Below are 20,624 nucleotides of genomic sequence, written 5' to 3'. Positions count from 1 at the left end.
CCGCGACGCAGCGCGGTACATGGTGTGCTACTGGAGCACCCCGCTTTCCTCTCTCTTTCACACGGTAAAATTAGTTTGAACAACCAGGAGCAATACAAAAAGAACCACTGCGGTCCCGTTGTTTGGTAGGCAACATTTGACTGACCCGACAGTCCATGTTTACTATGCAGCTACCCAGCAGTGTATACACCAAACCAACACCGTGATGTCAGCAACAAAATGGCAGCGCACATGTTCATAAATGCTACATAAATGGACATTACAAATAGTTTTTTCTTAGAAACGCCTTATTTTTATAACGTTATTTTTTTCTGTGGTTTATCTAAATACTAATTTGATGCTATGACTATGTGTTTATCGCTATGCTTCATCTCCACTTTAACATAACATGATGATCCCATAGCTAATTTAAATAATTACTCATGAAACATTTGAATTTGGATCTTAAGCAACTTTAAATCAAAATGTATTTGAATAATACAACAATCACTCATAACAAGATGAATAAATTAAATAATACAAATTAAAGTGGAAGTGTTTAAATAACTAAAAAAAATATATAGCAGACTTCTTAGCTTAACATCCCAGGGAACTAATGGGATAACTGGGGATGTTGTTTGCTCCTGACAAGAGTCTCAAAGTCTGGGGTGATGGTAGACAAAGCAACTCTGAGGTCATGCTCAATGTCCAATCTGTTCCTCTGCTTTGTCTTCAGCTGGACCAGAGCTGAGAAGCCACTTTCACAAAGATAGGTAGTGCAAAAAAAAAAAAAACGAATCGACGCAAAAATTCTGCGTCAACGAGTTTTTATGATCGACGTCATCGATTATGTCGAGTAATCGTTACAGCCCTACCCCACAGCTTATAGGAGAATATGAGAAAAATAAACAGTGTAAACTATATAATTACCTCTTAATATAAAAATATGAGGTTTACCACAGGTTTGAGTGACAAAATATATATATATAATAATAATAATAATAATTAAAAAAAATATTATAATTATTATTATTCTTTTTTTTTTTATGGAAGAGCCACACATTGACAGGCAAAGAGCCACATGCGGCTCGCAAGCCATGGGTTGGCCACCCCTGCGCTAGACGCTCGCAAAGTGCTGTGACTTTCCACATATATATTTCATATATGTGGAATAACGTTCTAATTACATTTCCCTGAAGTCATTTAGAAATTTCAATAATCGTGCCAGATAAAACGGGTACTTTTAGGAAAAGTCATTGAGTCACAGAGCTGGAGCTCGACCGAGTGACGAGGATACATTTATTGAAAATGCCTAGGGGTAATTTGACCCCTTGTCCGGCTGTGCTAGTGTTACGTTGCATTTCAATTGCAGATCAGTCTTTTAAAATGGCCCTCATAAGAAGGAGAGAATAGAATAGAAATATTTTAATCATCCCGAGGGAAATTTGGCACTACAAATTGCTCACAGTAAACATTTAGGTAAATCAAATCAAATTTATTTGTAAGGCCCGACAACACACGTTAATGTCCCCATGGGCCGGACACGTCTTCTTTAAACAAGTCAAGAAGAAACTTAACAATAAGTCAAGGGTACACAAGGTACATAAGTCAAGGTACACAAAACAATTAGTCACGAATAAGAATAAAATATAAGCCTAAGAATAAAATAATAACAATAAAATATGGTCCGGGATTTACATTTCCTATGTTATGTATATACATTCTAATATAAAATATGCAGAAATCTACAGTAAGTGTAATATTGAACAATGTTGTTTTAAAAGTCCAGGAAGATGGTAACTGTCACCCTGTGCTCAGTGATGCAGTGAGGCAGGCACAGTGATGCATTGTAAAGTATTATACAATGATACTTTACAATGAGAGAGTTTAAGAGAGAGAGAGAGAGAGAGATAAAGGCTATAAGCCTGAGTCCGACACAGCAGCCAGAAAGCATGCGAGTCCTTGCCCCCAGTAATGAAAGGTGACCTTGTTTTAATGAGATGTGGCCCATGTAAAAGTGGACTAGGGCGGCGTCATTGATCCGGAGGACCTTGACGACTGATTGACATTGTGCTTATTATGCAGACAATACTGGCCCAGAGCCACCAGACCTAAAGAAAAAGCGCTGGGCTGGCGGACGGACACTTCTGCTCGTTAAATGACCTTAATGCCTCATTTGCATGTCCGCTTAGCCCCCCTACACACACACACACACATACACACGCGCACACGCACACGCACACACACACACACACACACACCCTTACCCTTTCACCACTAACTGCTTGTAAAACACAGTACTTGTGTTGGCTGCTCTGCAGACGGAGAGTTCTGCACTGCTGTTCAAAGTGGTTATGAAGAGTGAATGACAGCTTGGATGCAAACTAGTGTGAAATTACTCCCATCATTCCTCTCTCTCTTTTTTCCTACCCTCCCTCATGCCTGACCCACTTCTTCCTAGGGCTACACATATGGTGCGCACACACACACACACACACACACACACACACACACACACACACACACACACACACACACACACACACACACACACACACACACACACACAGCTATTGGGGCACACCTCTGAGGAATAGATTGCATAATATAGGACACACAACTGCCTTTATGAATATACTGTGCTTGTTCTCATAGTCTCTTTATATAAGTAGGTCACCAAATATGATGTGTGTCACTGTTACTGTGTTGGTACTTCTCTATATTGTGTGTGTGCGATTCCCAGGGTTCGCACAAGGTCCTTGAAGTGCTTAACACTTTGATTGCCAGCGTGGCGTGCACTATTTATCGTTGGATGCCACCACCCACTTCAATGATGGCGCTCTAAACGCATAATCTCTGTCTTAAATTATGGCTATGTGTCTAATCTGCCTGTCGTTTATCAATGACTTGTTTGCAGTCAACATTGTCGAGACGGATTGTTTTTTAATCGGTTCATTTCCGTTTTATAGCATTTTAAAAAGCCCTCGTTTTTCAGGAAAATATATAGATTCCGTGATAATCGCCCTTTACTGGAATATTCTGTCATACACAAAAAACGTTGTCATTTTTCGGCCTATTTATGAATCGTTTTCAAATAAACGCTAGATTATCGATAGTATATGTGTACTTATGCACGCTAGAGAAGCGATCTAAAATATATTCTCATTTCCTGATCAGCGCGCACACACAGACACACAGACACATAGGGCCATAGCTGTCAACCATCCCGATTTTCCCGGGATTGTCCCGAATTTCAACCTTCCTTCCCGCCGTCATCCCGTTCCCGGATTTTTCCCGTTTTTAAAAATGTTTATACGTTTTTACAAAATGGCTGCAATTCCCCTCCGTGACGACAGGTGGCAGCAGTGTAGATTAGAACGTTAGCACAGGAAGTCAGACCGGAAGACTGTTGCGACCCGAAGAAGAAGAACAGCGACCGGAATCCGGATAAAGGAGGGGTTTAGCTCGAAATGTATTACATTCTACGATGGACTTGAGAGAGGATTGTGTGGCTAAGAAAGCCAATAAGAGCTGCAAATATCTCGCCATGTGGGAGGAGACGTTCCCGTACCTCACGAAAAGCAACGTTTCAACACAATGCTTTTTGTAAATTATGCCGCGCTGATTTCAATGTCTCACACGGAGGAAAAAGCGACGTCAGTCATCATGACCAATCGGCGAGGCATAGAGGCTATGAAAATTTTTCACAAATACACTCCTTCTCAGAAGGTGTTGAGAAATGCGAGGTCTGCAACCTATACCTACAACAGGTCCCTGGTCGATGCAAGAGACCCCCACAGGGAATGAAGTGGTATCCCCCATCCATTCCAGAGTGATAAAACAGTCTAATTAGATTAGAATAAAATGTATTGTCATTATACAGTACAACGAAGACATTTGGCATCCAACCAGAGTGCAAATGTAACAGTAAAGTGCAATAGTAATATACAATACTAATCAGATGTATGTACAGTACAGATCACTTTAAACAAAACAAAAAAAACTTTAAAGGAAGGAGGTATTGTATAGTTTAGATACATTAAGAGTTACAATTGTATTGTAATGTACATAGGAACCAGTTTTTCATGAACTTGGCATGTCTTTTTTTATCATGCATATCTTGTGTTACCTATTCTTTTTTCTATGCCTTTTTATTGTATTTTGCACAATCAATCAGCATTTCACTATGTATGTGAAAAATAAACCTCTTGATTCTTCTTGAGTTGTAGTATTAATATGTACAGTGATGAAGGTATAAAGACACTATGGTGTATTATGGTAGCCTACAGTGATGAAGGTATAAAGACACTATGGTAATACATTGATTGATTGCTAACTTTAACAGATTGCAGAATGGGTACAATACAGTATGGCGCAATACACAATTGTTAAGGGGATGCAGACCAGAGAAGGACTTCTTCCCCCATTTTCAATTAATCATAACATTTATGTATACCGTACTTTTCGCACTATAAGCCGCACCTGACTATAAGCCGCAGCAGCTAAATTGAATGGTGTGTACATATATAAGCCGCACTGGACTATAAGCCGCATGTGTTTTAATGTTTAATTACCATATGTAAGGAGTGGACCCTGTGGCTTAATTTGACTCAACACGGGAAACCTCACCCGGACACGGAAAGGATTGACAGATTGATTGCTCTTTCTCGATTCTGTGGGTGGTGGTGCATGGCCGTTCTTATATTGAGCTTTAAGTTCCCACCTCTACAGAGAATGACTCCCACCTCTACAGAGAATGACTCCCATTGGGACACAATACTGTCGGACAAATAACAAGAATTAACTCATTTGTATTAAGTTTAGCAAATAAGGGAACAGATAAATAACATTTCAATGCAGTAAAAAAAACAATATTTCGATTTTCGGGTTTTGTCCACATATAAGCCGCACCGTTATATAAGCCGCAGGGTCGAAAAATGGGGAAAAAAGCCGCGGCTTATAGTCCGAAAAGTACGGTACATTGTAAGATTTCAATAAATATGAACATGTTAATGCTATACTACTACATAAAGTGAATTTATACTGAATTTGTCTTACACTTGCATTCATTTAATGCAGGGATGTTCACAGCATTTCACTTTCAACCAGGTATCTGATTAATTTAATTTAACGAGGGGGAGGAGACTACATTGGGAGGGGGAGGGGGCGGGGCGAAATTTCAATTTTTTTTAAATTATGGCTATGTGTCTAATACGACCGTCGCTTATCAATGACTTGTTTGCAGTCAACATTGTCGAAACGGATTGTTTTTTAATCGGTTCATTTCCGTTTTATACCATTTTGAAAAACGCTCGTTTTTTGAAACTGTCAAAAAAAATTATTCTGCAGGAATCGCGCTTTACTGTAATACACAAACACGTTGTAATTTTTCGGCCTATTTATGAATAGTTTTCAAATAAACGCTAGATTATCGATAGTATATGTGTACTTATGCACGCTATAGAAGCGGGCTGAAAAATCGATTCTCTTATTTCCTGATCAGCTACACATACTCACAGCCACACACACACATATGGGACACATTGATATATAGGTGAAAACAGCTCTGATTATCCCAATACTGGTTAAATAGATTCCTTACCTCAGATCAGATGTTCTCCAAAAATATTATTCCAATTCCTGATCGCCATTCCAAATATCGATCGTGTTTATTGATCCAACGCTGGGTACTGGAAACATATATTCCACGCTGTTCTGATGGTGGGCAATGACTGGGATCATCTCCGGTTACTTGCCTGACAAGTAAAATGTGGAATCCGGACTTTTTTCCCCCATGCGTTTCATTCAGTCTAATCCAATGGGGTGCAGTACCATCCGGAGAGACGATAGGGGGCGGTATTTTCCCAATTCGAGATCAGAGAGAGTGCCAGTGGTAACGTGAGGCTAGATTGATGAAATATGAATGAAAATCGCTAATAAAAAAAATAACGATAAAAAATACGGCATATCTCGTTTCTGGCACTCAACGGTTGGCATGAAATAACTAATGCTGTGGCTGGCACTCAAAGTGTTAACGCATTGGACGGTTTCAAAGGGTGCTCGATACTGCCACCTGGGAGGATGTGGCCGGTATTGCACTTTGGCATTCTCAGGATGATTCCCCATGTTAACCCAGAGTCCGTGTGCCTGTAATGAATAGAAATATCGAATAAAGCAGCGGTTAGGTGGCCGAGCGGAGATTGCGTTCGTCACCAACCCAGGAGCTGTGAGCTGGATTCGCCTGTTCGAATCCAGCTCACAGCTCCGGGGTTGTCACCAGCTTGGCTGGCCGTCTGCACTAATACAATTGGCTGTATTAGAGGGTGGGAGAAGCTGGCGGGGTGGGTCCGGGTCGTTGTAAACAGCGACTCCTACAGTTCGGTCGGGGCGCCTGCTAAGCGCGGATAGGACTTGAGGGGGATAGTGTGGTCCTCCCACACGCTACGCCCTCTCGATGAGAATCCGCGCTGCCAGGTGAAAAGAAGCGGTGATTGGCTGGACGTGTGTCGGAGGAAGCACGTGGTAGCCTCCACTCTCCCAGATGATCTGACTGTGGGGGGTAAGTGCGCAGCGACCAGGAAGGGACTGGGAATTGGCATACGACTAACATTGGGATGGGAGAAAATCGGAGGAAAATGGAGGGGAAAAAAGATAAATAAAAAAAAAAAAAAAAAAATATTGAATAAAAGAAATAACGATGAAAACCCGACTATACTCAGGTTTTCGGGGGTCCTGGCGGCGTGTAGCCTTTTTACAACGCATCCGCGTTTCCGGCGCTCTGATTGGCCAGGTCATGTGACATGTGCGCCCAATAGCGTGTTTGCCCATTTCCGCGTCGAACAGCCTGCAAACTACCTGGCGTTCTATCGCCATGCTCTAAGACAAACTCTAACCTTAACCAACTTCGAAAGAGTGCCTAAGCTTAACCGGCGAAAGAACTTGCCGTCACGCTCTAAGACAAACTCTAACCTTAACCAACTTCGAAGAGTGCCTAAGCTTAACCAGTGTAGAAACTTGCCATCCCACGATTGGCGCTCATGTCACATGACCTGGCCAATCAGAGCGCAAAACGGGAACCTGGAAACGCGGATGCGTTGTAAAAAGGCTTCAAGCGTCCTGGCTCAACGCATGGCGGGATAACCCGACTATCCTCGGGTCTGGCGCTAATCGAGTTAAAATGAAAAATAGTGCTTGGAAAAGTACTTGAAAGTCCTTGAATTTCATTTAGCAATGTTTGTGGGAACCCTGTGTGTGTGTGTGTGTGTGATTCCTCCTAGGGGAGAAGTTTGAGAACACAGAGATGTTCGGGCAGTACCCACTGCAGGTGGACGGCTTCAAGGACCTCCATGAGTGTCTTGAGGCAGCGATGATCGAGGGAGAGATCGAGTCCTTGCATTCAGCAGAGAACCCTGCCAGGTCTGGTCAGGAGGTCAGTGTGACTTGTCTTTTGCTAAAATAGATTGTTAATTGGAGAATTTTCCCAATATTAAAATCCCATATACCAAGAAATGTGTAACATGATATAAATCTACATAAGATAATATATTCCTTTATTGATCCCCTTGGGGAAATTCGGTATCATAGCAGCATGGGGGAGGGGGGGGGGGTACAGGTAGTAAAAGACATACAGGTACAGGTCACAGAATTATAGTACAGTGGAGAAGTAAAAGAAAATAGAAATGGAATTAAAAGGCAGTGTAAACAATATACAATATAATTAACTCTGGACATGCACATATGGGCAACAAGGTGCGAGATGAGGGTATGTATGCCCTCTGTTATTTTGCCCTACAATAAATATAGTTAAAATATATAATCTAATCATCTAAATCTAATCTAACATATAATCAAAAAATAAATAAAAACATCCTTAATTGTCACTATGGGCATGTAGTGAAAATTATTGTATCATAGCACAGGGGAAATTAACTGTTTGGGGGGGGGGGGAGGCAGGGCAATGTATATATAATTATATTTAATTCTAGTTGATTCTCCAAGAATTTTGCAGCAATTTTGTCGTTGCCGCCATCTTTAGTGTTACAGATTTCCCCATTCAAAACTACCACAGTGATCCTTCTCATTTTCTAGTCTCTGGATGTGATGGAGGAGTGCACTGCATATTTCTTTTTTTATCCACTTGTTCTCCTTATTTTCTATTTTTCTCCCATCCCAATTTCACCTCGCCAATTCTCCCTTCAATTCTCCCCTCCCCTGTCTCGAACGTTGCTAGACTATGCCTCCCACTGGTCGGCTGCAGTGAGGACCAAGCCTTGCATTACGTATCCCCTCCGGTACACAAGGAGGCAGCTGTCTAATCTTTTCACCTGAACAGCGCAATCTCTCAGTGGCGAGGAGTAACGCGTGGGAGGCTCACGCTGCCCCCGATACTTCCTGATTCTGCTGTACAGGCACACCAACCGACCTGTACGAGTCGCTGTCCACAACGTCCAATCCCCACCCACTGGCTTTCCCACCCCTAACACTGCCAATTGTGTTAGTATGAACGCAGAGAGCTGGGCTCGATACCAGCATATCCTGCGTTAGTGGCGAGCGCCTTGCCCACTGCGCCACTCAGCAGCCAGGAGTGCACTGCATATTGAATGCATAGTGCTGAGTTGCAATTCAACTGAATTTACATGAAATGGGGATGTTTTAACTAAAACATGCCACAAGACCCTTTTTTTTTTTACACATGCAAAATAATCACTCATTGGTTTCACGCAGTTATCGATAAATCGATGAATGGTCTCAGCCTTAGGTCATACAGTGTATACCATAGCTTGTTGGCCCCCGAGACGAGGATTAAAAACAAAAACATTCACCAGTCCCAGAGCCTGGGAGAACTTAAGAGTGCTTACTGTAGAAAACAGCATGGTCTTGAAACAGGTTTTTTGTGGTACTGACCTGGTCTACAACCCCACTAGTCTAGCTTTGACCTCCAGTTAGGTGTTAGCCTCCATGCCCAGGCTGTCCCACAGCAGCCAGCAGCTGGGAGCAGCTAATTAACCAGGCACCTACACAGATGGGACCGAGCCCTTTTGCATTAGTTCCAACTACTAGCTGGGGTGGGGTGGAGCACAATGATGGCTGGTCTCCAGCTGTATGTCAAATAGAGCTCCACAGTCCTGCCATATTTGGTGATGCACCGCTGGTCTCACTTTTCAGATTTTCATTTTCATGGCCGGGCTATGGGCTCAATAAGTAATTTCATTTGACCAAGTTAACATTCAAAACATCCAATGTGTTTTTTTTTTATCAAATTATAAAATAATGGTGATAATAATTTATAAACAAATAACCAACAAGAGCGTGTTAAAGAAATAAAACAAATAAAAGCTAAATTAACTCATCATTTGGGTACTCGGAAAGGAACTGTCCTTGTCTGAAAGAGAATTGCAGTGGAACATTGGCTCAAAGTAATCTTAGTGTGAGATGAATTGAGTTGAGAAGCTACTGCATGCGAGCATGACCTGATGCACCAGGGGGTTCTGGGTATCATAGTTATCTTGCTCATCGCGGATATCTTAACCCTTTCACTACCACACTACAGAAGGTTAACCTTTCACTACCACACTATAGACGGTTAACCTTTCACTACAACACTACAGACAGTTAACCTTTCACTGCCACACTACAGACGGTAACCTTCTATAGTGTGGTAGTGAAAGGGTCAACCCTTTGTCGCGTGGCAGTGAAAGGGTTAAGATAACTCCGATATCCGTGATGAGCAAGAGAACTACGATATCCTCAGAGGGTGACTGACAAAAGCCTAATCGAGAAAATTCGTATCTTCCGGTTGTTTTCTGGGACCAGTCGGGGAAAGTGGTGGAGTCAACTGCATAGCTCTATATCAAAATAAAAGTATTGTGCTGAAAACCGTTTTGCTAAGTCAGTGAAGTTTGGAGCACAAGACTTATTTTGACATTTGAGAAATAGGCACTTACTTTAGGGGAATGTTTGTGTACATTTTTGTTATAATTACTAATAAATTAAACTGAATATCACCATTCATATTTCTTCCAGCATTGGTTCACTGAGCTGCCTCCTGTGTTGACCTTTGAACTGTCCAGATTTGAGTTCAACCAAGCACTGGGGCGGCCTGAGAAGATCCACAATAAGTTGGAGTTCCCCTCTATGCTGTATATGGACAGGTAAAATGAAATGTAGCGTTGTTAGTCAGGATGGAAGGGTTCTTTATAGGGGTGTAACAATGCATCGCAATGCATCGATCCTAAGGTGACTATTCAAATGCATCGATTTGAAAATGTTAGAATCGATTATATATATATTTTTTTTATTATTATAGATTATTATTTTTTGACTTTTTTATTGACCTATAGTCCATTCATGCTAAGTGAATCAGTTCCCCCAGCCACATTTGTGTATCCACATTTTTGGGGGGAATTAACTGATCGAAAATGTATCGAATGAATCGAATCGTGGTCAAATGAAGAGATTTCATGATGCTTTGAATCGTTGCCTGAAGAATCCTAATCTAATTGAATCGTTCTGGGGCCAAATATTTACACCCCTAGTTCTTTAACATGGAAGGGCTCTTTGACATGGAAGAGCTCTTTAATAACCCTCTAGAGTCTGGGCTGTTGGGCCCCTCCTCCCTCAGAATTTTCACTTTTTTTTTTACATAATATGAAACTACAGGTTCATACCTTCAAAATAAGCCATATCTCTCACACACACACACAAAATTCTAAAAGTTAATCGTGAGTTAAAAATAAATTGTGGCGTTAACCCATTCTTCGCCAGGCATTGTACCCTTCTTATACCATCCTCTGCCAGCTCTATTTGTCTATGGAGATGTTCACCTTCTTTGCAGGGCTATAACTTTTTAAATTGTATTGCTAAATTGACATTACTATGGCCCATTCAACATCAATTATCTATCGTTCAGGATGTAGGAACGTTTTACTTTTTCATTCACACATTCATACTAAAATACCGTCTAGAGTATAAATATGTTTTTATCGTTTTCTGCAGTATTTCATAGAACGTGAGATATAGGCATAAATGCATATATTAGATTATCAAATGCAGTTTGATACCGATCCATGCTATATTAAAAATTGAACACCGTTAACAAAACCGGCTACATACATCCCAAGAACAAATTAAAACGTTCGCCAACTGGCTATATTCCAACACAACCAATCAAGTTGAACTTGTCCCCTGAGTTCTCTCTGCGCGCTGCAGTAATTACATCCAAATGTTTCTCTGGCGCAAAAGAGAAAGCGAATCTTAAAACGAAGGTTATCATATAACCCTAGTTATATGAAGAAAAAAAAACACAAAAAAAAAAAAACGGCGGTGCCCGGGCCCGGCCGAGCCCGAATTATTTATAAAAAAAAAAGCCCTACCCAGCCTGAACCCGCCGGGCCGGGCCGGGCCCCGTCGGGCCTGGGCAAGGTTGCAGTGCACTAGTCTGTATTGAGCCGGGACGATAAACGAGTGGCCGGACGAAAATAGGGGACGGACCGAGCTACAATGGGCACTTCCGGTTTGGCAACTCGCCGATCCGCCACCAGGTGGCGGTATTGAAGCGTTGCAGAGTTGTGATGGCTCAGACAGCATCAGCCAAGACTCCGTGGGTGAAATATGAATACCATGACGAAAATATGAAATATTGACCTCAAACACGCCTTACGGCGTGATTGGCAGACAACGCATGGCGGAGAAACCCGCCTTAACACACGTAATTGGCGGAGAATGGGTTAACAAAAAAACAAAAAAAACAATAATCCTTTTTATTTTTTTTTATTTCATTCATTCCATAAGAACGTAGAATACACATTTACAGACTTTTTTTTTTTTTTTAAATATGGCAATTAGCATTTTCTTGGTATCTGATTCTAGGGACATCTATGGATCTCAGGGAATGTATTCCCAGTGTCAGAAATACTGTGTCTGTTACTAGGCATGAGTAAATTGTAATGAACCAAATGAGAATATTAATAAAAAAATATTTAGCTTTGACTGAATAACACCATGCTAAAATTGACCAGACCCGAAAAATCTAAGCCAATGAATAAATGGAAGAAGATTAAACAGAAGGTTTTGTAGATACAGTACTGAATTCTGGCATCCGGACACATGCCATTTGAAATATGATTATAGAATATCAGGCCAAAAATGGTTATGCGATAAAAATGCGATTAACACTATGGTCGCCAAAAACGCCTTACCACGTCATTCCTCGCCATGCTCTTTCTGCCAAAGACGCCGTACCACGTCTTTGATATCAATATTTCAAAAATCTGTGATCGCAATCATATTTCTCCCCCGGAGACTTGAGATCTACTGTTGATCCCCTCTCAACTCTCCAACGGTTCAAGACCGCCATCTGGTGGCGGATCGGCGGATCGCCCAGACCGGAAACAGGAAATGGAAGCTGGTGCTCATTCCAATTCGGTCCGATCACTCGCTAATAGTCCCAGGACTCGAGCTAGACGCAATGGATAGCAATCCGTTACCAATAACTCGATAAACAACATGATTTGGACGTATATACTATTATACAACCTGGAGATGGATCGCATATTTCTACATCCCATAATAGGAATATTTCTGCTCCACGCTCATCGCCCAACGGCCCGAGGAGACTGGGGTAAGATTCAGCGTTATTTTTTAACGTGTTCGATATAAACTGCTCTGATCATCATATCACCCACACTAGATGAATCATCTAACGTTGGCCACGGAATTATAAACGACCCCCCCCCCCCCCCCCCCCATCCGGTCGATATCAAATGATAAAGTAACTTCTAGAAGCCCGTCCATTTGAAATTTTTTATCTCGCGCTGATTGCTATCAAACTGTATACAATCATCAATATAATGCATTTAGGGCTATAAATCACGTTCTGGAGAAAGCTGCAGAAAACGATAAAAACATACTTATACTTTAGACCGTATTTTAGTTTGTTTTTACTGTTGTCATACAGAAATAATACGTACATTCATTGGTACCTCCATTAGAATAGCTCGTACATAAATAAAAATAATTGAAAAGAAGAAAAGAAAATGTAAATAAAAAATAAATATAAATAAATGACATCTTTATAACACCTTCACTGACGTGCCTCCGCTCTTTCCCGGGGTCTGGGTCACGACTGACCGCGGGAGAGAGCGGGGGGACTCATCCTATAGCAGCCCTCCTATATCTTCCCCTCTCAGATATTCATTAAATGGTTTCCATATATCCTCGTAAACCTCTATATTGTTCCTGAGGATATATGTTATTCTCTCCATAGACCTGCATTGTGCCAGGATATATGTTATTCTCTCCATAGACATGCATTGTGCCATGTTCTTAACACTTTGGGTGCCGGGAGCCGTCTTTAGACGTCTTTGCTGGCCATGCTAAAGTTGCCGGGGGACGCTGTACGTCGTCTTTATATCAATATTTCAAAAATCTGCGATCGGATTCATAATGTCCCTCCGCTGGCCTGAGATCCACCAGCAGGACCCACTGAGCTCTCTGGCGGTTCAGGAGCGCCATCTGGTGGCCGATCGGCGCAAGCGCTTAACAGGAAGCGCACTAGAGGTTTTGCTAGACGTCCGTATTGCTTCCGGCCACTCGGTACATGTCCCGTGACTCTAGCTCGTCACTCTACATAGCGATCGATTGCCAATAACTCGATAAACAACATGATTTGGACGTATATACCATTATACAAGCTGGAGATGGACCGGGTAATAATATATCCCATAATGATAACATTTCTACTCGACGATGATCGCCCAACGGCGCGCGGAGACTGGGGTGAGTTTCAGCGTGTAACGTTACCGTCTTCGATAATAACTGATATTATCAACATTTGACCCACATTAGATGATTGGTATAACGCTGCCCACGGAATTATAAACGCCCCCTCGCCCATCCGGTCAACATCAGATGACGTGTAGTAACTTCTAGAAGTACGTCTAGTTGGAATTTTTTATATCGCGCTGATTGCCATCAAACTGTATTTCATCATCAATATAATGCATTTGGGGCTATATATCACGTTCTGGAGAAAGCTGCAGAAAGAGATGAAAACATACTTATACATTAGACCATACTTTACTATGAATATGTGAATGAAAAAGTTTAACGTTGCTACACAATGAACAATACATATAGGACTTTGAATGGGCCCTAATAATGGCAATGTAGCAATAGAATTTAAAAAGTTATAGCCCTGCAAAGAAGGGGACTTTCTCCATAGACAAATAGCGCTGGCAATCTATGGTATATCATTAATTTAACCTTAGGCAACCAAAGTGTTAATCCAAGCACCGATTGTGGGTGCGTCTATTTTCTTCCAATTGAAAGCTATTGTTCTTTTTGCCTGCAATATAGCAACATCAATACATTTTAATTGTTTGGTTCTCAGGTTCAGATTTATTGGATATAAATGTAGCAATATCATTTGAGTCTAGTGGGATATTCACTGACAGGATATCTTTGATTTTATTCACCACCTCCCCCCAGAACTTCTTGATTTTGTCACATTCCCAAATACAATGTATAAAAGTACCCCGATCCTCTGTACATTTAAAGCAACTGTCTGGTGTGTTGCTGTTGTATTTATTCAGTTTGACAGGGGTTATATAAGTCTGCATCAGCCATTTGTATTGAAGTAGTTTTAAGCTAGTGTTGGCTGTTTGTGTCTGAGCCTCCTCGCATGCTCTGTTCCAGTCCTTGTTTGAGATCTCCTCTCCCAAGTCCAGCCTCCATGACTCCAATCTAGATATTGACGTCTCATCTGAACCAGATACAAGCCAGTTATAGAACATTGATAACAGGCCTTTGTTATTGCAGTTCTTGATGATAATTTTTTCTAAAGATGAAATTGTAGGAATTGCCAGTGATTGGTTTTGCAGAGAGGAAATGAAACTTCTCAGTTGCAAGTATTTAAAAAAAAAAATGCTTCCTTGGGATGCTGTATTTTATTGATGGTTCCTCAAAAGACATAAAGACCCCCTCTTTGTAAAGGTCAGATATTTTACTTATTCCTTCTTTTGTCCATAGATTGAATCCGGCATCTAGTTTGCCTCCCCAGATTGGGCTGAATTGCGACATGGAGTTGTTTATTTTCATACATTTCTTTACCTCATACCATACATTAATCATGTTAAAGTGGAGATGAAGCAGTGCGATAAATACATATTCATAGCATCACATTAGTATTTAGATAAGCCACAGAAAAAATCACGTTATAAAAATAAGCAGTTTCTAAGAAAAACGATTTGTTATGTGCATTTTTGAAGCATTTATCATTATGGGCGCGGCCATTTTGTTGCTGACGTCATGGGGTTTGTTTGGTGTATACACTGCTGGTTAGCTGCCTATAGTGAATGGGTCAGTCAGTAAATAAAATGTTGCCTACAAAACAACTGGACCGCGGTGGTTCTGTTTGTATTGCTCCTGGCTGTTCAAACTAATTTTACCATGTGAGAGAGAGGAAAGTTGGTTAATTTCCACAAACTACCAGTGAAAAAAAGTGTTGTTGGCACGTTGGCTCAGGCTGGCTGCACTCAGGCGGCGCGACCAGCCTGTTGGACAGGGAAGGAGGATCTGCAGCGAACACTTCATTGCCTCGGATTATGTTGTTGGGGTGGGATGTTTGTCCAGAAGACCACTAATCAGCTGAAGCCGGACGCGGTTCCCTCAGTCTTCGACAGACAGACCGGCCCAGGCAGTTCAGCGTCGCGGAGCATTCAGCCTGCTGGCTACCTAGATCCACTTCAACCAGCGTCGCGGAGCATTCAGCCTGCTGGCTACACAGCTTGTCGGTCTGCTAATAGCCTCGGCAAGCTAACGGTAGCTGGCTACACAGCTTGTCGGTGTGCTAATAGCCTCGGCAAGCTAACGGTAGCTGGCTACACAGCTTGTCGGTGTGCTAATAGCCTCGGCAAGCTAACGGTAGCTGGCTACACAGCTTGTCGGTGTGCTAATAGCCTCGGCAAGCTAACGGTAGCTGGCTACACAGCTTGTCGGTGTGCTGGAGCCTCGGCAAGCTAACGGTAGCTGGCTACACAGCTTGTCGGTGTGCTGGAGCCTCGGCAAGCTAACGGTAGCTGGCTCCAGGCTATTAGCACATCGACGAGCTGCTGGAGCTCCCGACGCTCGGCTGGTTGAAGTGGATCTAGGTAGCCAGCAGGCTGAATGCTCCGCAACGCTGAACTGCCTGGGCCGGTCTGTCTGTCAGCTGCAGATCCTCCTTCCCTGTCCAACAGGCTGGTCGCGCCGCCTGAGTGCAGCCAGCCTGAGCCAACGTGCCAACAACACTGTTTTTTTCACTGGTAGTTTGTGGAAATTAACCAACTTTCCTCTCTCTCACATGGTAAAATTAGTTTGAACAGCCAGGAGCAATACAAACAGAACCACCGCGGTCCCGTTGTTTTGTAGGCAACATTTTATTTACTGACTGACCCATTCACTATAGGCAGCTAACCAGCAGTGTATACACCAAACAAGCCCCATGACGTCAGCCATGACGTCAGCAACAAAATGGCGGCGCCCATGTTGAAAACAGGGATATTATATTTGATTTTTCAGACAAATAAGATAGATTTCACATTTTATTATAAAACCCTGCCTTACACAAGGTACACAACAAACAAACTAGGATCACATTGTTCACTGCTTCATCTCCACTTTAAGCACTATGGGGTGTGTAGTATGTTTTCTTAAATATTTTGGCTCAGCTGAATACATGTATAAATGTAGTGGTAGTTGCATTGGGTATGCTTCCACTTCCATCCATGATGGTGGGTCTTCCTTAGAAAAATAAAACATTACAGTTCTCAATTGTGCAGCCAGGTAATACCAATGAAGGTTAGGACAGGTCAACCCCCCTGCATCAAATGGAAGGTACAACAGAGATAGGCGGACTCTAGGACATTTCTTACGCCATATACATTTTGAGATGAGAGACGCAATCTTTCCGAACATTCCTACCGGTGGTGCCAGAGGGATGTTTTGAAATAAGTATAGGAACTTTGGTAGTATGGACATCTTTAGTATGTTTATCCTCCCTATCGCAGAGATGGGCAAGAACATCATCTCTCTATGGATTTGAATACAGAGTCTATCATAGGTTCATAGTTTATTGATGCTATATTTTCTATTTGCGGTATTATTTTGATGCCCAGATAGGTGAAACTGTTCGAGAGCTTGAAAGGGAATTCTTGTTGGTCAGCGGTTTGTCTCTCATTGTCATTAAGCAGCATAAGTGATGATTTTGAGGCGTTCAGTTTATATCCGGAGATACTACCGAACTGATCAATTATGTCAAGCAGTGCGGGTATCGATGTATCTAGGTTTTTTAGGAACAAAATTACATTGTCCGCAAAAAGGGCTATTCTGTGATCGTTATTCCCGATTTCAATCCCATGTAGCAGTCTGTTAGCCCTGATTGCTATTGCTAACGGTTCGATAGCTAAAATGAACAAAAGCGGTGATAAAGGCGAGCCTTGAGGGCAACCCCTGGTGATATTAAAGGGTTTAGATGTCACTTCGTTTGTTAGTATCTCTATTTAAATGGTTTTTTATTGGTTTTTTAAACATTCAACAACATTATATACATACGTACACACATACATACAATACATGACTACATATAACCGCACAATACCTAAAATAAATGAAAAATAAAGTAGACAAAAATAAAATAAAAATAGTAAAAATAATCAAAGAAAATTGCATTGTTCCCATAGAGGTTGTCACTTGCCATATAGAAATTGCCTATCCTATGCCTGAGCATCCTCTGCCGGGAATTTTAGATTGAAATAATCCAGAAATGGCTGCCAAACTTGGAAGAATTTCTGGGTAGAGCCCCTGGTGGAGTATTTAAGTCTCTCAAGTTTTAGGTGTGCCATCACATCTTCGACCCAGCGTCGATGTGATGGAGGGATGGCTGACTTCCAATTAAGCAAAATAAGGCGTCTAGCCAACAAAGAGGAGAAGGCCACCGCATCTGTTTGAGCGACAGATACCCTGATTTCGCCAGGGAGCACTCCAAAAACTGCAACCAAGTGGTTGGTGCTGATCTCCCTGTCACACGTGAATGAAAATGTTTCAAAAACAGAAAGCCAGAATCGGGATAGTGATGGGCATGACCAGAACATATGGCAGAGAGTGGCTGGAGCCTGATGGCACCTGGGGCAGGTCGGATCCACATCCGGGTAGATCTCGGCAAGTCTGCTCTTAGAGAGGTGTAGTCTATGAAATACCTTAAATTGGAGTAATCCATGTCTGATGCAGACAGATGATGAATGTATTCTTTTAATTGCCAATTGCCAAGAATCTTCAGGGATTTCAAGTCCCATATCCTTACCCCATGACTCCCTAATACGGTCCAGTGATGGGGATGCCATCTCTTGGATATCCCTGTATAGTGAACTCACTATCCTCTTTTGTTTTGGGTCTCCCTCCAGCCACTTATCCAGCCACCTGTCTGGTTGAAGTACAGGAAAAGAAGCGAAATATTTCTTTACAAAACCCTGCACCTGTAGATATCTAAAGAAATGTGAGCGGGGGATGTCATACCCACCTACCAACTGTTCAAAGGACATGAAAAGCCCTTCTTTAAACAGGTCCTTCACCTTCTTTAGCCCCTTTCCGGCCCATGTTTTGAATGCTGCATCCATGAGTGAGGGCGTAAAAAGTGCATTAGATGCAATTGGGAGATAGGGTGAGGCTTGTTTATATTTAAAGTGAGTCCTAAACTGTGCCCATACACGGAGTGAGCCAATCACCATGGGGTTATTTGTGAGGCGCTTTTTACTGAGTGGCAGTGGAGCACACACTAGTGAGGATAGCGATACCGGGTGGGCGGAGTGTTGTTCCATGTCAACCCACACTGTTGTGAAGGATCAGATTAAACCGAATATGTATATTTATTTATATATATATATTTAATTGTATTTGTATATCGTTTGATATCCCCTGTATATTCCTTGTACAATATGCATTGAATATCCCCGTTTCTACTAAACAGCCCATAATAGTTTCATTCTACCATTGGACTAGAACCTGGCGCCAGGTTGCCATACCCCTAGGTTCAAGTTCAATCGTGCCGCCTAACATGTCGAGGCAGCCCCCGGTTCCGCGCAGTAATATGCCGGGCGAAATACGTGTGGTACTATTTGTTCATAGCGCATATATATATGACGCTCGTAAAGTAGAACTTTCTTTTAGTCCAGTTATTTACCCTCCAACAGAGTGACAGACGCAAAAGCCTCCCCACGAAGCACGTGCGGTGTAGTAGGGCCTACTTGGCCCAGAATAGGCATTGAGATATTGTGTAGATTAATAGTTGAATGGTCATAGTTTGGCACCATACCGTCGAGTTGGACGTATTCTATTAAGCCAATAATAGTCTATTTATGTATGGTGCATCGTTCGGTTCGAGTTCTACAGTTATCAGTACCCCCATCGTTCCTGACGTTATCTGGACGCTTATCCAGGCTGGTCAGACCCCTAGTGGTGATTGCATCCGAGGAGCTCCGGGTCAAGAGCGACTGGACCTGTATATTGGATTACTCTACCCGACGACGGCGAGCCTTCCACGGCTCTTGGGATTATGCTTTATGTGCTTTGATTATTCCATGGATAAAGGCCAACACTGTCGAGTGTTGGAATTACCCCCCGGAGAGGACTACAGGTGAGGCGGCGCTCTACACGTGAGGTCGCACCACGTCTCTCCGTTGTGGACCGGCAGATACCGTTCCACAGAGGGTCCAGCTGTGTTCGTCTACGGCCCGAGGTTCTGTGGGCACTGGGTCTAAGACTTTGGATTCTCCCAAGACACCGTCGGCCAGATGGGATACCGCCAGCGACTTCTCTAACCCCCCCCTCCTACTGTCTTACAACCAGCGGGACCCCCCCCCCCCCTTAGTGTATCCAGCTATAATTATTTAAGTACTATCGCTATCGTTTCCTAAATATTCTAGGTTGTATACTTACTCCCTGCGCAACCAGAGATTGGACATTCAATGTTGATTTACCTACGAATACTCATTTGCCATAAAAGTGCATACTTACCATTTCAAATCATAAATGTAATTAAGTGAATATTGTGTACACCCTTTGCTGTATAAAATATTCGATTTGGTCCATTTGTGTTGGTTCGTTTCATCAGGTGGGAAAGTGTTCATCATACTTATATCTTGTACTGGGTGGCCAGAAGTTAAAGTACATGAGGTAGTGGTATTAAATATCATATCTAACAATACAGTCAGGGAATTGTACCCCTCAGCTACACACACCATTCCGCCTCCCCCATGTGATGCAGCCATCCAATATGTCAATTTATGGATGTTTGCCGCCCAATAGAATTGTAGAAAATTTGGGAGTGCTAATCCTCCATCCTCTTTCGGTCTTTCCAGGAATGCCCTTCTAATACGCTGGGTGGTCTTATTCCAGATAAAGGTTGTAATAAATGTGTCTAATTATTTGAAAAAGGATTTTGGGATAAAGACGGGCACTGTTTGAAACAAAAATAGGAACCTGGGCATAATTGTCATCTTAATTGAGTTAATCCTGCCGGCTAGTGATAGGGGAAGTGTTGCCCAGCGAGCAAGATCTTGTTTAGCCTTATCCAGGGCTGGTTTAAGGTTTAGCTTAAATAAATCCCTATACTT

The 20,624-nt window shown here is 42.2% G+C and overlaps 1 protein-coding gene across 3 annotated transcripts in view; it reads left to right on the top strand.

Annotated features, from left to right (window-relative positions):
* The window catches only part of usp25 (ubiquitin specific peptidase 25), a 189,758-nt gene that overhangs the window by 68,019 nt on the left and 101,115 nt on the right, over positions 1-20,624 (top strand). For all 3 annotated transcript variants that reach the window (XM_084320122.1, XM_084320123.1, XM_084320121.1), the window contains exons 10-11: positions 7,257-7,408; positions 10,003-10,130. In XM_084320122.1, coding sequence (XP_084176248.1) covers positions 7,257-7,408; positions 10,003-10,130 — 280 coding nt within the window. The remainder of the gene's footprint in view (positions 1-7,256; positions 7,409-10,002; positions 10,131-20,624) is intronic.

The sequence above is a fragment of the Notolepis coatsorum genome (assembly GCF_963971535.1).
Source record: "Notolepis coatsorum genome assembly, chromosome: 8".
Taxonomy (NCBI): domain Eukaryota; kingdom Metazoa; phylum Chordata; class Actinopteri; order Aulopiformes; family Paralepididae; genus Notolepis; species Notolepis coatsorum.
This window is presented reverse-complemented; position numbering and strand designations above follow the sequence as displayed.